At 30.2% G+C, this 12769-nt stretch overlaps 1 protein-coding gene across 6 annotated transcripts; it reads left to right on the top strand.

Moving 5' to 3' along the window:
- Window positions 1-541: 541 nt before the first annotated feature.
- Window positions 542-5861, top strand: LOC112743504 (glycolipid transfer protein 1). 6 transcript variants are annotated; one of them, XM_025792741.3, is made up of 8 exons: window positions 857-1243; window positions 1417-1524; window positions 2053-2182; window positions 2681-2736; window positions 3006-3136; window positions 3937-4072; window positions 4815-4946; window positions 5485-5861. In XM_025792741.3, exons 3-8 carry the CDS (start codon window positions 2065-2067, stop codon window positions 5518-5520), a joined length of 609 nt encoding a protein of 202 aa, XP_025648526.1. In that variant the 5' UTR covers window positions 857-1243; window positions 1417-1524; window positions 2053-2064; the 3' UTR covers window positions 5521-5861. The 6 variants fall into 6 exon arrangements, with proteins under 6 accessions (XP_025648548.1, XP_025648523.1, XP_025648526.1 ...); XM_025792749.3 differs by having other exon boundaries at window positions 948-1263; XM_025792756.3 differs by having other exon boundaries at window positions 998-1117.
- The last annotated feature ends 6908 nt before the right edge of the window (window positions 5862-12769 follow it).

Raw genomic sequence — 12769 nt, 5'->3', positions numbered from 1 at the left:
AACTCAAATAACATAGTCTTTTCATGCTCATTTAGATGTTTCCAAATTGAGTTTTAATCCTAACTATTGAAAAAATAAATAAATAAACTTACATAATATTTCTAAATAATTACTTTATAAATATTTATCTTAATTTTGTTACACATAATAATGATATAATAAATTTTTTAATATTATATTTAATTTAAAATTATAAATTTTATATGTTCTAAAATTTAAATAATTTATAAATTTTTATATTTATTTTCAAATATTATTTATTTTAAATTTTTAAATTATTTTATTAAATTTATAATTTTAAAAATAAAAGATAAAAAATTAATTTTTTAACAATAATAAAAAAAGCAGCTAAACAGACACTAGTACCAATTGAGCCGCTAGTAAATATAAAACTAATGAATCCTTTCGAAATTAATTTTTTATAAAACTAATGGTTTCCGTACCTTAATAATTAACCATTTATGAGAAGCAAGTTGGAATAGAGAAACGAACTCAAGAGTTTGCCCTATTGAAATGCCTGGAGTCAACTTAATAAATATTTGAGCAAAACGCTACTGTTGAAAAACATTCCTTGCTTTTGATGCATTTTATGGTTATGAGAGGAAAGCATAAGTAGTTCGTTGTGATATACAGATGTAGAATATCTATTGTTAATGTGTCCATGATATATCACGATAGATGTATTTTGATTTATGTTTTCTTGAATACTACAGGTTAATTACGAGGAATACGTATATTGAAGGGAAGAAAATAATGAAAGATATATTTGCGTTGATCGTTACTAACAAGTAATTAACAAAAGTGTCAAATCAACATAGGATGAACTTAAGAATACGATGAGAAATTACTGCTTCACAATTGGATATATTTACGTTTATTTATTTTTATTATTTCAATTGTTATATTATTATAATTATATATTTTTATTTTATTATTATCAGATTAAATAGTTCGATCATTAATCTACCAGAAGAACTATTAATATAGTGACCCAATAACTTAATCCGATCCATTACATCTTTTTAAATATTTGAATGGTTTGTTATGTATTTTTGTGGAAGAGAGGCAGACGAAGCAGAACCGATACCAAGGATCCAAAACGAACGATCAATCAAAGGTAATAACAATTTCAATTTTCAAAGGAAGAAGAAGAAGGAAAAAAAAGCTGATACTTTATACAAATTGTTTCTCTCATCTCCATCTCCACCATTCTGAGTTCCTCCCCGCCATTCCTGCTACAAGTGTATGCATGAAATCTTTATTGTAATTTTCATATCCTTGATCGATCAAAATGTTCCTTTTTTTACCCGAGAAAGCAAAATTGAAAAGTTGTGTTCTTTACTGGAAATTAAAGAATTGCTTTTATGATTTTCCATGCATTGTTTCAGTGAAATTTTCATTTTCCCCCAAAACTAGGTTGTTTCTTATGGAAATTCGTGGACCGAAACTGTTCATCTGAATATCTGATCTGGGATTGGTGATTCAGAAAATTGTGATGATCTGATAAATACTAGAATCATAGAGGTGCATGTTTTAATCTGACATTATTTCGCATGATTGTAATGAAGTTTACACACTTTCTTTTTTCGTTCTTTTGAACCTCTATTACTACTTGGCTTAGTGATATTGAGTAGTTTTTGGATCTCACATTAAATAGCTACACTGAATGCTACAAAAGGAAAAATGGTTATTGAAATGTAGTGCTTAAAATGAATATCATAAAATGCAATTTGCTCCCTTGTTTTTTGACTTGTAAGCGGGTTACCCTTTCAAACTTTTGAAATGTGCAATTCAAGGCCTTGTACTACATCATGTGTATTGTTTTTCGTAACGTAGTTGCCCTTTAATTGAAGGGTAATTTTGAACGTATAAACTAGCAAAAGATATTTTTTGCATCGTTTCATAACGGTAGGATGTCAAATTGCACATTTGAAAAGTTTAAAGATAAACTGCACGAGTCAAAGTTCGGAAGGTCAAATGTATATGTGATATATGTTATGCGGCAGAAAATAATGTATGTGTTTGATGTTGATTTAACCATGATATTTGCAGCAAAGCACAAATATGGAAGGGACTGTCTTTGCACCTGCACTGGAACAACTTGAGCATGTCAAATCTGAGCAAGGAGAAATTCTGACAAAGCCTTTCTTAGATGCCTGCAAGCACATATTACCTGTTATAGGTGCATGCTTTTTTATCCTTTGCTGTTGATATAGCCCAATGACAAAAGATGGAAACAATGTTATTTGGATATTTTTGGAGTGTTTTGTCTTTTTGTATAATGTGACATGATAAATGACATTTTATTGCACTTTAAGGATTCCTCTCCCCATGACAAGACACACAAAAGATTATTCTTCCATAGCATTCTTCTATTCTCATGGTTCTAATATTCGAAAATTGTTTGATTGCTCACAACGTATGAGAATAAAATTTATTGCTAAGAGTACGATATAGGAGATTTGAGATCTTTTTGGGTGGAAACTTGTAATTTGCCTTAAATATTTAGAATTCATTATACGTTACAAACTAACTATACATCCTAAACTTGTAAAACACAACAGATTCTAATTTGTGAAGCTATATGCACCCAATATAATAACTGCATTAATATTTTATAAATGATATTTGATTATATACTTGAACTAATTCATAGTTGAACTAATGCTTTTCGTGTCAGATAAGTTTGGAACTGCTATGGGCCTCGTTAAATCGGACATTGGTGGTAACATATCAGTATGTTCTGGTCAACTGCTAAGTATATTCATAGTTATTCATCGATATATTTGTTCAAAATATGATTTCTTGACACTACGGATGCACTAATTTTCAAGATAAAATGTTGTAAATATGATCAGTTGTTTCGCTACCAACATCATTTATTTTGTTACTATTCTAGGTTCCTTTTTATGTGTGTGTGTGTGTAGATATCCATCTATATATATTATTTTCTTTTTATGTAGCCATATGTTTTTTTAAATTTAATATGTTCATTTTCACGGCAGAGATTGGAGACTCAATATTCTTCCAATCCATCCAGATTCAATTGTCTGTTTAGTTTGGTACAAGCAGAGGTTGAAACTAACACTACTAAGGCATCATCCAGTTGTACCAATGGACTTCTTTGGTTGACAAGGTAGAGAATACCATGCAGTTACATTAACTTTTGCTTCGAATTTAAGCCATATTCCAAAGCCATATTTTTTATATTGGACAAGTTTTTCTCCAATTTTAATAGACTTTAAAATCTCTTGACGTTTCTAGCTTTGAGTTTTTCATGCATTATGTTTGTTTATTAGGAATACTATTGTTAGCAAGTTGGTTACGAAATCTTTTGATGTTCGTTGTTAGCTAGTATAAGGGTACAACTCACTTATATAGTTGTATTTTTACCTTTTTAACCATATAGTAGTTTTTTTGTTTCAGTTTTGAATTTTCTCTCAACTCTTTATTTCTCTGATTACCATGATCCCAGCATAGTGACCAGTGAATTTGATAAGATTTAAATAAAAGTATTGGAAATTGCATCTATACCTAAACAAGTCTGTGAAAGAATGTCATTTATGTCACATAGGACAGTTTTGTAAATCTGGGATTCAATTCAAACTGACAATGATTAACAGAGATTTTGTAGGAAGATGAATGATGAAGGCTTCAGTTTGTTTTCATTATCTTCTGCACTAATGATGGCCCTTTACACTTGATTTGATAATATAGTTTCTCTAAGAAGGAAAAAAATGGTTCTTAGTTATTTTAAACATATCAAGCTTCTGCCAATATAACTTTTCTTTCTCAATGTGCCAATGCGATAACATGACAATCTTAATTTTCATTTGGTGGTTAGAGATCCCGTCAGCTAATGATTATTGATTACTTTTCTTTCATTGATACATGAAATATAATTTGCAATATCTGTATTTGTCTAACTTGAAACAGGGCCATGGATTTCTTGGTGGGTTTGTTCCAAAGTTTGATAGAGCACGAAGATTGGTCATTGTCACAAGCCTGCACAGAATCCTACAACAACACTCTTAAGAAGTGGCATGGTTGGCTTGCTAGTTCAAGCTTTGGTGTACTGCTCTTTTCATGCTTTGTTAATGCAATGGTTAAACCTCTTGATAGAAAAAAAATATTTCAGTGAAAATTCTTGATTTTGGTTAGCTTAAAGTTTGTGAAATGTGAGTGGCTGTTGATCTTACTATTTGCATTATTCTGCTCTCAAGTCTCTACGAGCCTTGTCTGTATCAATGAGTGCTTCATATCCTAGTGTTTCTGACATATGAACTTAACGATTGAGGCTATTCCCTTATATATTTTGGTTATCAAAAAGTTAGACATGTGACATATGGAGGTCTTAGAAGAAATTTGCCGAATAATTCCCTTAAGATCATTAAAATATTGATCAAAAGATAATTCTACATCATTGCTTTCTGGTTTGTATGCAGTAGTTTAGTTACCTTTGACCAAAATATTAAACATTTGTGTAGATTTTACTTGTCTCTTTTTATATCTAGCATTGTTCCGTTGTGTCCGTGTGACCTCAAGGTCACAGGTTCAAGTCGTGGAAATAACCACTGATGTAATTATTAGGTTAGGATGTTTACACCCTTCAGGTATGACCCTTTCTCAGACCTGTTGTTAACGCCAGATGCTTGTGCATCTGGCTGCCCCTTTTCTGTTGCCTTATGTCGGTTCCCCTTCTTTCTCTCTGCTATTTATTTGCTTTTTCGCCATTTTGTTTCTCCATTAGAAAGGCTTGTACAGTATATGAGAGCCAGTATGCTTTTAGAACATACTAAATGTTTGACGTACAGGTTGTCATGAAGCTTGTTCCTGATAGGAAGAAGTTCATGGAGGTTCTCGGAGGCGGTGGCAATCTCAATGCTGACATGGAGAAATTTTGTGCTACCCTTTCCCCACTCCTTGAAGAGAATCACAAGTTTCTGGTAAGATTTCTTGGGTCAACTTTGGCCTTCTAGTTAATTGATAACATTTTTCTTTAACAGGACTGTAAAAATACGTTGAACTGTATATGCTTCGTCAAGTTTAGGCTGGAGCATGGCGGAATGTCTTATATTAAATCAAAAGGATTCAGATACGATGCTATTATAGCATATATCACATTAACTATCTCCAACAATCCGATCCCTGGGAAAGATTGTTTTAGTTTAGATTTAAATTTAAGATTTATTAAAACATATGGGTAAGATTATGCTAATGGTAGGATGTGTTACTAAATACAAAAAGGGTAGGGAGCCAATTTTTTTTAGTTAATTTTTGTTTTACAGTATTTTTGTTTATCTTAATATGTACATTCTAAACTATAAATTATAAATCTTAAATTATAAATTCTCAACCCTAAATCTTCAAAAATATGGAATTAAAAAAGAAAAATAAACTAATGTTAACTGACTACAAATTAGCTCCTATACTTTCTTGCATAGAAATTATGTAAAGGAATATCATTTTGCATTTTGGGTGCAGGCGCGTCTCGGCTTGGACGATATGAAGGCATCATGAATAACAGCTTCGAGTTGTCCTTGATGAGTGGCTCTATTCTTGTTGAGTCTTTAAACTGCATTTTTCGCATTTGACTAGCCTGAGAAAATATTCAATTTCTTTGCCACTAATTATTCTACAGAATCTTATGGATTTTCTTTGTATTGTCAAACTTATTTATTAGCATAATTCTGAGGTCAAGACTAATTTAAGTTACGCAGCTTGGTTTTTTGCAATTAGGAATCTTGGGGAATGGATATCACAGTTTGGCTCCATTAGAGCTGAGCCAAACTAACTTATTACTATAAAATGTATTCAATTTATATATACAGTCTTGTTGCACATCCAAGCATTTTCGACAACCAACTTCAATAAGATAGTCCAAACTTAACAAAAATTATCTTCATTTTTATCGCTTCTTTCTTTTTCTTCTTCACGTTTTTCCTCCTTCTCTTTCTTCTTTTTTTTTGTATTATTTTTTATCGCATGTTTTTTCCTTTTCCTGAATTTTTCTTGTTTTTATTCTTGATAAAAAAGTAAAGCAAGAAGAATTATGAGAAAGTAAAACAAGAAGTGAAAGATAAACAAGAAAAAAAGAAAATGATGATGATGAAGAGGAGGAAAAATTTTGAGTTATGCAGAATTTATTAAGAAATAATGCCAAAATTTTTTAGCCGTTACATAAAAGTTTCTCAATTTTGACACCAAAAATTTTTAACAGTGACTCAATTATTCAAGTTACACTTATAAATTATAATATATATATATATATATATATATATATATATTAAATATTAACTTGGGATAATTATACAAAATTAAAAAGAAATAATTCAAATATTGAATAAGTATAATCTATTAATGTATAAGGAGAAATAAGAGTTAATACTCAAATTGGCCCCTGAAATTTGACCTCCGCATCAATTTAGCCCTCAAGGTTTCAATTGACTCTAATTGTACCCTGAAGTTTTGCCTCGAGCCTCAATTTGGCCCTTCCGGCGTTTTTCGTCACCGGAGAGCTGACCTGGCAAATTTGGTAGACACTTGGCACCCTAGCAGTTAGATGAAATGGCAAAATGTTTGAAGGCTTTAATTTAACCCCTAAAAATTTCAAATAAAACCTAGAACTTCCAATTTCTCCAAATCGAAGAGTGTCTCAAAGAGGTGAGAAGAATGTTGCGAAGCAGCAGTCAAAGCTCAGGTAGTTCTGGTAGAGCTTGTTCGCATAGTGGCTGGGTGAAGAACGCACACGGTGACAGAGGTGGGAAGGTTCCGCATTGGTGCGGTTGTGGGTTGCGTCCTATTCTTCGGTGGTCTGGGACGGATTCCAATCCAGAAAGACCATTCTATGGATGCTCTAACTATAATGTGAGTTGGTTGAATTATTGCAAGTTAATTGTGTGTCTTATTTCTCAAATGCTTGTTGATTTTGTAGCTGTTCTTCCTCTCAATTTTTTTTGGATTTTTTGTGTTGTAAACTACCGGTAAGAGATGGTGTGTCTTTTTTAAATGGGGAGATGTTGAAAAAGAAGAAGCCATAGTTGGCAGAAATGAAAGTTCAGTTAGTGAAGACCATTGAAAAATATCTATGGGATGGAAAATTAGTGTAGTTGAAGCTGAAAATAGAATATTAAAAATGTGGAATATTATGTTGTCTGTGTTTGTTATTATTTTTAGAATTGTGATTGTAGCTTGCGGATTAGGTGTGATCAAATATATGTAATTGTATATCAGTTATTTGAATGAAGCATTGTTATGTATTTAATGAGAAAATAGAAATGAAATTTTATGTTCTCTTTGCTAATGTTATATCCTGTAAAATTCTTTAAAACTGAGATTATATATGAAGCTGCTATGAGTCTGTATATGAAGACAAGATCATGAGCTGGCTCTAATAACTATATATGTAGTATGCACTTTCATTAGTGAATAAATTTAAGTGTATAGTTCACTTGTGAAAAAGATATAAATAGATGAGATGTTATGACAAAAGAAAATCTAATAGAACCTTGTGTGGTTCTTGCACTTGACATAAGACCCAGAAATAAGTAATTCATTAAGTAATTCATAGTCATTAATCATTGTCAATATCACAGCATTATCAACAGCAGTATCTGTATCATACCTTAGATACCATAGATAACATAGTTTCAAATATCTTAAACCAAAACAGATTACTCTACATAACATAGTAACAAAATATCAAAAGAGCATAGTTTGATCAAATGCTCTCTACAAAATATGTTCTACACAACTTCTAGTCAACATTACAAAGCAGTTTCTATTTTGTTGTTGGTGGTTTGAAGCCTGGGGTGGGGACGAATGTCATAAACTCTGCCAAGCGTGCAGCTGTCCCAGAATTTGCTCCTTACATTGGGTCCACATTGAAAGTTGTTTTTCTCTTAGATTGCAACTTTTGAGGCCTTGTCACCTGTTGTGGAGGTGGAGATGGGTCTGATGGAGGGACCTAGTAAAATTGTGAACAGAAATAGTGACCAATACAACCCAACAAAAACCAATCAATTTGTTATCAAATAGTATCAATCAGTTAGATCTACCCAATATTTACTCGTGTATTATAAATCAATATAAACCAGTTAACAGTTAATCAAATATTAGAAACCAAACACTACCTGTTCCTGATTTTCTGGCTGTGAGTAAGTGGGTTGGGTGAGTACAATCTCTGAAGCATTTGCATCAGCAATAGCTTGACGTGGTGCTAATGAAGCATTTTCATTAATCTCAGCAGCTTGGGTGTTAGTAGTAGCAGCGTTTGCTAGATCTGTACCCTCTCCAGCCTTAGAACCTTTTTCTTTTGCAACAACAGCCGCTGCTGCATTAACAAGGGCACTAGCAAGGTCATCAGCTTTCCTATGAGCACAACTCCTCTTTGTATGCCCTCTCGTACCACAGTAAGTACATGTGAATTCTTTGTATTTCCTCTTCAACTTGGTTTCAGTTTTTGACTTCTTAATACTAGATGACTCTTCATCAGCATCCTTCCGTCTTTTTTGGGTTATTGGCCCTGTCTTTCGCTTCATTTTAGGTGCATGAGGCCTATTTTGTTCACTTCTCTCCCAAAGATCTTGTCTGGGTATTGGATTGAGAGAGTGCTTGTAGGTATCTCTATAAGCTTCCATGGTCAGCCAATGATGACAAAAATCCTCAGGATTTCGATTTATCTTGGAGATGGCTGTACATGCATGGACACACGGCATTCCTACAAGGACAGATGTTATGAAACAGTATCCAACAATCTATTTAAATAGAGACTAATCACCAGAGACATAAAACATAGTGAAACAAATAAAAACACCTAAATGAATACAAACCAGTCACTATCTAATCTAAATTATGTTTAATTAAATGAATACAAACCACTCACTATCTAATCCAAACTATGTTTAAGCAATTATTGGCTACCTCAGTACCTGTTATTTGCCAAAACCTACAAATGCATATGCTCTTTCCCAAGTCAACAGCCATGTTGGTAGGCCAACCATGGATCTCAAATCTTTGATAATCTTCATCTCCACTCCAGATTGATAATCTTTGTAGAAATTTTTATGTAAAACTGAAACCCAATTTCAGATCAGATTGTGTAAGTGGAAGAACCACTCGAGTTTTATGAGAGCCTGCCTCTTATGATCACTCGTTCACTCTACAAGTAGGAACAGTTGCTAGATTTATTGCAAAATAATCCCCTAGGAAAAAAATTGATCCTGAAACCTGTTGTACAAAATAGTATGCATTAGAATTAGTCTAATATGTTAGACTATTGATACTTAACATAGCATAATCATCATAAAGCTAAAAAGAATGGTATTTAGAATCACAGAAATGGAAAAGGTATAATTATTCTAAAAATTTCTATAGTTTCACTAAATTTCAATTAATTTTCTATGGTTTAAAAGTTCGTAATCAAGTTCTTAAATCAAAATTTTCAATTAGATACTTGCAGCTTAAACATTTCTAATTAAGTCCCTGTATTGTACAAATGTTTTAAGAATTGTCCTATATTAGCAATTTATGTGTTCTACTACATTAGATGAAAATATGGAAACAAGCTCCTTTTTTAATGTGATAAGGATCCGTAGAAAACTATGCCAAGATAAGGGAAAAAAAGAATATCTAGAACAAGACGAACATAATGAAAAAAATTAGCATAAACTCTGTTAACGAAACAATAATCAAAAGTTAAATACACTGCAATGACTGGCCAAAATATAAAATCCTCAGTTCATGATTATCACTTAAACATTCATGGTGGTCATTGATGCATACAATGTTCAGTACAGAAAATATTTTATTTTTACAAGAAATTATCCAATCAACAATTAAATTAAAATGGGATATGAAGGAGTATAATTGTTATTTTAAAATGGAATATGAAGAATTAAAGACTGCTCAAACGGATAAAGGATTGAACGCTTCGGTTGATCACAGTCACACACATGCAAAAAAATTAAACCCTAACATACAGAAATTCTATCATCATCAACAATCATAATCAACCACATTCTCCCAAAGTTTCACTGATCAAGTAAGGTGAAAAAAATGAAAAACACCACACAACCAACATTTTCATAAAAACAGAGCACGATAGTTGAGAGCATCAATTTTGTTACTAACCTGTTTTTCAAAAGATGACTCCCAGGTAATTAATCTTCACAATGGGGGTAGAAAGAAGTAAGAAAAGTTTCAAAGCTCCGTTACTGTGACATCCATGGTGATTCTCTCACGGGAAGGAAAACGAGAGGAAGTGGAGGAAGAGAAAGGGTCAACTCAGTCTCACCTTTGGAGTGGTTAGTGTTTAGATTTTCACTTAACCCCTTCCTAAGGGATACGACGTTGTTTCTAACAACTTTGGCGCCAACAGTAAAACGGCGTCGTTTTGAGACTGCCAAGTGTCATTTAAATTTGCCAGGTCAGCTCTCCGGTGACGAAAAACGCCAGAAGGGCCAAATTGAGGCTCGAGGCAAAATTTCAGGGTACATTTAAAGTCAATTGAAACTTTGAGGGCTAAATTGAGTCAGAGGTCAATTTTCAGGGGCCAATTTGAGTATTAACTCGGAGAAATAATCTCAATAATTTATTTTTTCTTTATATAACAGCACATATTTACTTATTTATTTTTGTACAGGTTTAATTACTCTGTTGGTCTCTATAATTTCGCAAAATTTTTAATTAGGTCCCTATACATTTTTTCCTTTTAATTGAGTCCTTGCACCAATTTTTTTTTAATTGGGTCCCTATTTTTTTTTCTTTTATTTGGGTTCCTATACTAATTTTTTTTTAGTTGGGTCCCTATAAAATTAAGCCAATTACTGTCAAAAAAGACCAAATTGAAAAAAAATTTGGTGCAGAGACCCAATTAAAAGAAAAAAAAGTATAAAGACCTAATTAAAAATTTTGCAAAACTATAAAAACCAATAGAATAATTAAATCTTTTTTAAATTAGTTAAATATGCTCTAAAATTTTTATATGAAAAAAATATTAAAAACATACAAATTAATATTAACCATTCTAAATTTTTTATATAATTATTTTTTGTAATTAGATTAAATATTAATATAATAAAAGAATATTAACCATTCAATTCGTGCAACGTGCGAACAATTTTGTTATTCATATATGAACTCCTTTGCGCATAGATTAAGAAAAAAATAAAATAGATTTATGAAACAATATGCGCGAAGAATGAAAAATATACTGAGAAAATATTTTGACTTTACATAATATTTAATTTATCTTTTTATTTTAAATTTAGTTAAAATGTATTTCAAAGGTTACCATTTAAAAAAATTATTAAAAAAATATAAATTAATGTAAACTAAAATATTAAAGAATATTAACTATATTAATTTTTTTATACTCTTAAGTAAATTAATTCTTTTAATAAATATATATTAATATTTTTATAAACAAATTATATATAAATATAATAAAGTAGATTAAGTGCATGACATATATATAGTGCAGAATATATACTAAGAGTCTAATAATATAATTAAATGTCATTTAATATTCGTTATTTGTGTAATTACAATATAAACCATTTATACGTTAAGTTTTAATTTTTTTTTTCTTTAGGTTGTATGATAGTAACAAAGTGTAATCACATTTATTTTAACATAAACATAATAGCTTTTACATTTAAGTGAAATCTGCTAATATAAACTACAAAAATAATAAAATTATTTAGGCCTATAAAAAGCAGATGATGAAACAATCTTATACATTATACAATTGATTTTTATATACGAAAACTTTTCCAAATTAAAAATAACTATTAATATTAATATTAATAAATAAGTAAAAGTAAAATTTTATAATTGATTAATATTTAGCCTGTGCGGCGCGAGTCTTACACTAGTTTTTATTAAGTGTGGACAATGTAAACACCAACATCTAAAACATGGCCATTCTCATAAACAAAAGCTCTAACTAGAGGCTCGCCGGTTACTATATAGCCAAAGGTTGTTTGGATAAATAACTTAATTAAATTTTTTTTTAAATAATTTAAATAATAAAGGTTTATATTAAAAGTAACTTATAAATAAATTATTTTGTGTTTAGTTTTTTAGTTCTAAAAGTGTTTATTTTAAAAAAATATGATAAAAAAATTTTTATTATGAGAGAAATTATTTTTTTTAACTTTTCTTTAAGTATTTAAAAAAATTTTTAGAAGCTATAATTTAATTTTTAAAATTACACCAAATATTAATATTACTACTTTTTATAAATTAAAAATTTAAAAAATAACTTTTAAAACTTTCCAAATGAACACAAAGAAGTGAAGAACCACGGGCCTAATAAGAGTACAAATACAATTGAAAGACTAAGAGACATGAAAGTGTGACACATTGTTACTATTATTAATGTGGTTTGAATTTGAAATTTTTAAATTTTAAAAGGTAAAATATAATTTTTTATTCTTAAATGATTTTTTTTATATATATTTTTTAATTTCCACCTATGAAATAAATTATGAAAAATTACATGTTATTCTTTAAAGTAAAGTTCAAAATTTAAAAGATGTGACTTACGGGCTTTTTTTTTTAAAACTTCCATCAAAACTATTGTTAATTGTTAATTGTTTTACTTTTTTTTCCTTCAATTATAGAAAACCCCAAAATATTGAATGAATTCTTTATTTTAATCTGTATAATAGAGTGTCCTTTATTATAAAAATTAATCATTTTCAATAATTTTCTTACTAAATCCTTTTTTAATAATTAAATCTCTTTAATGGTTCTTTAAGACTAA

This window comes from Arachis hypogaea, chromosome 2 (genome assembly GCF_003086295.3).
Source record: "Arachis hypogaea cultivar Tifrunner chromosome 2, arahy.Tifrunner.gnm2.J5K5, whole genome shotgun sequence".
NCBI classification, from domain to species: Eukaryota; Viridiplantae; Streptophyta; class Magnoliopsida; order Fabales; family Fabaceae; genus Arachis; species Arachis hypogaea.
Note: the sequence above shows the minus strand (reverse complement) of the source record. Positions and strands in the feature narration are given on the sequence as shown.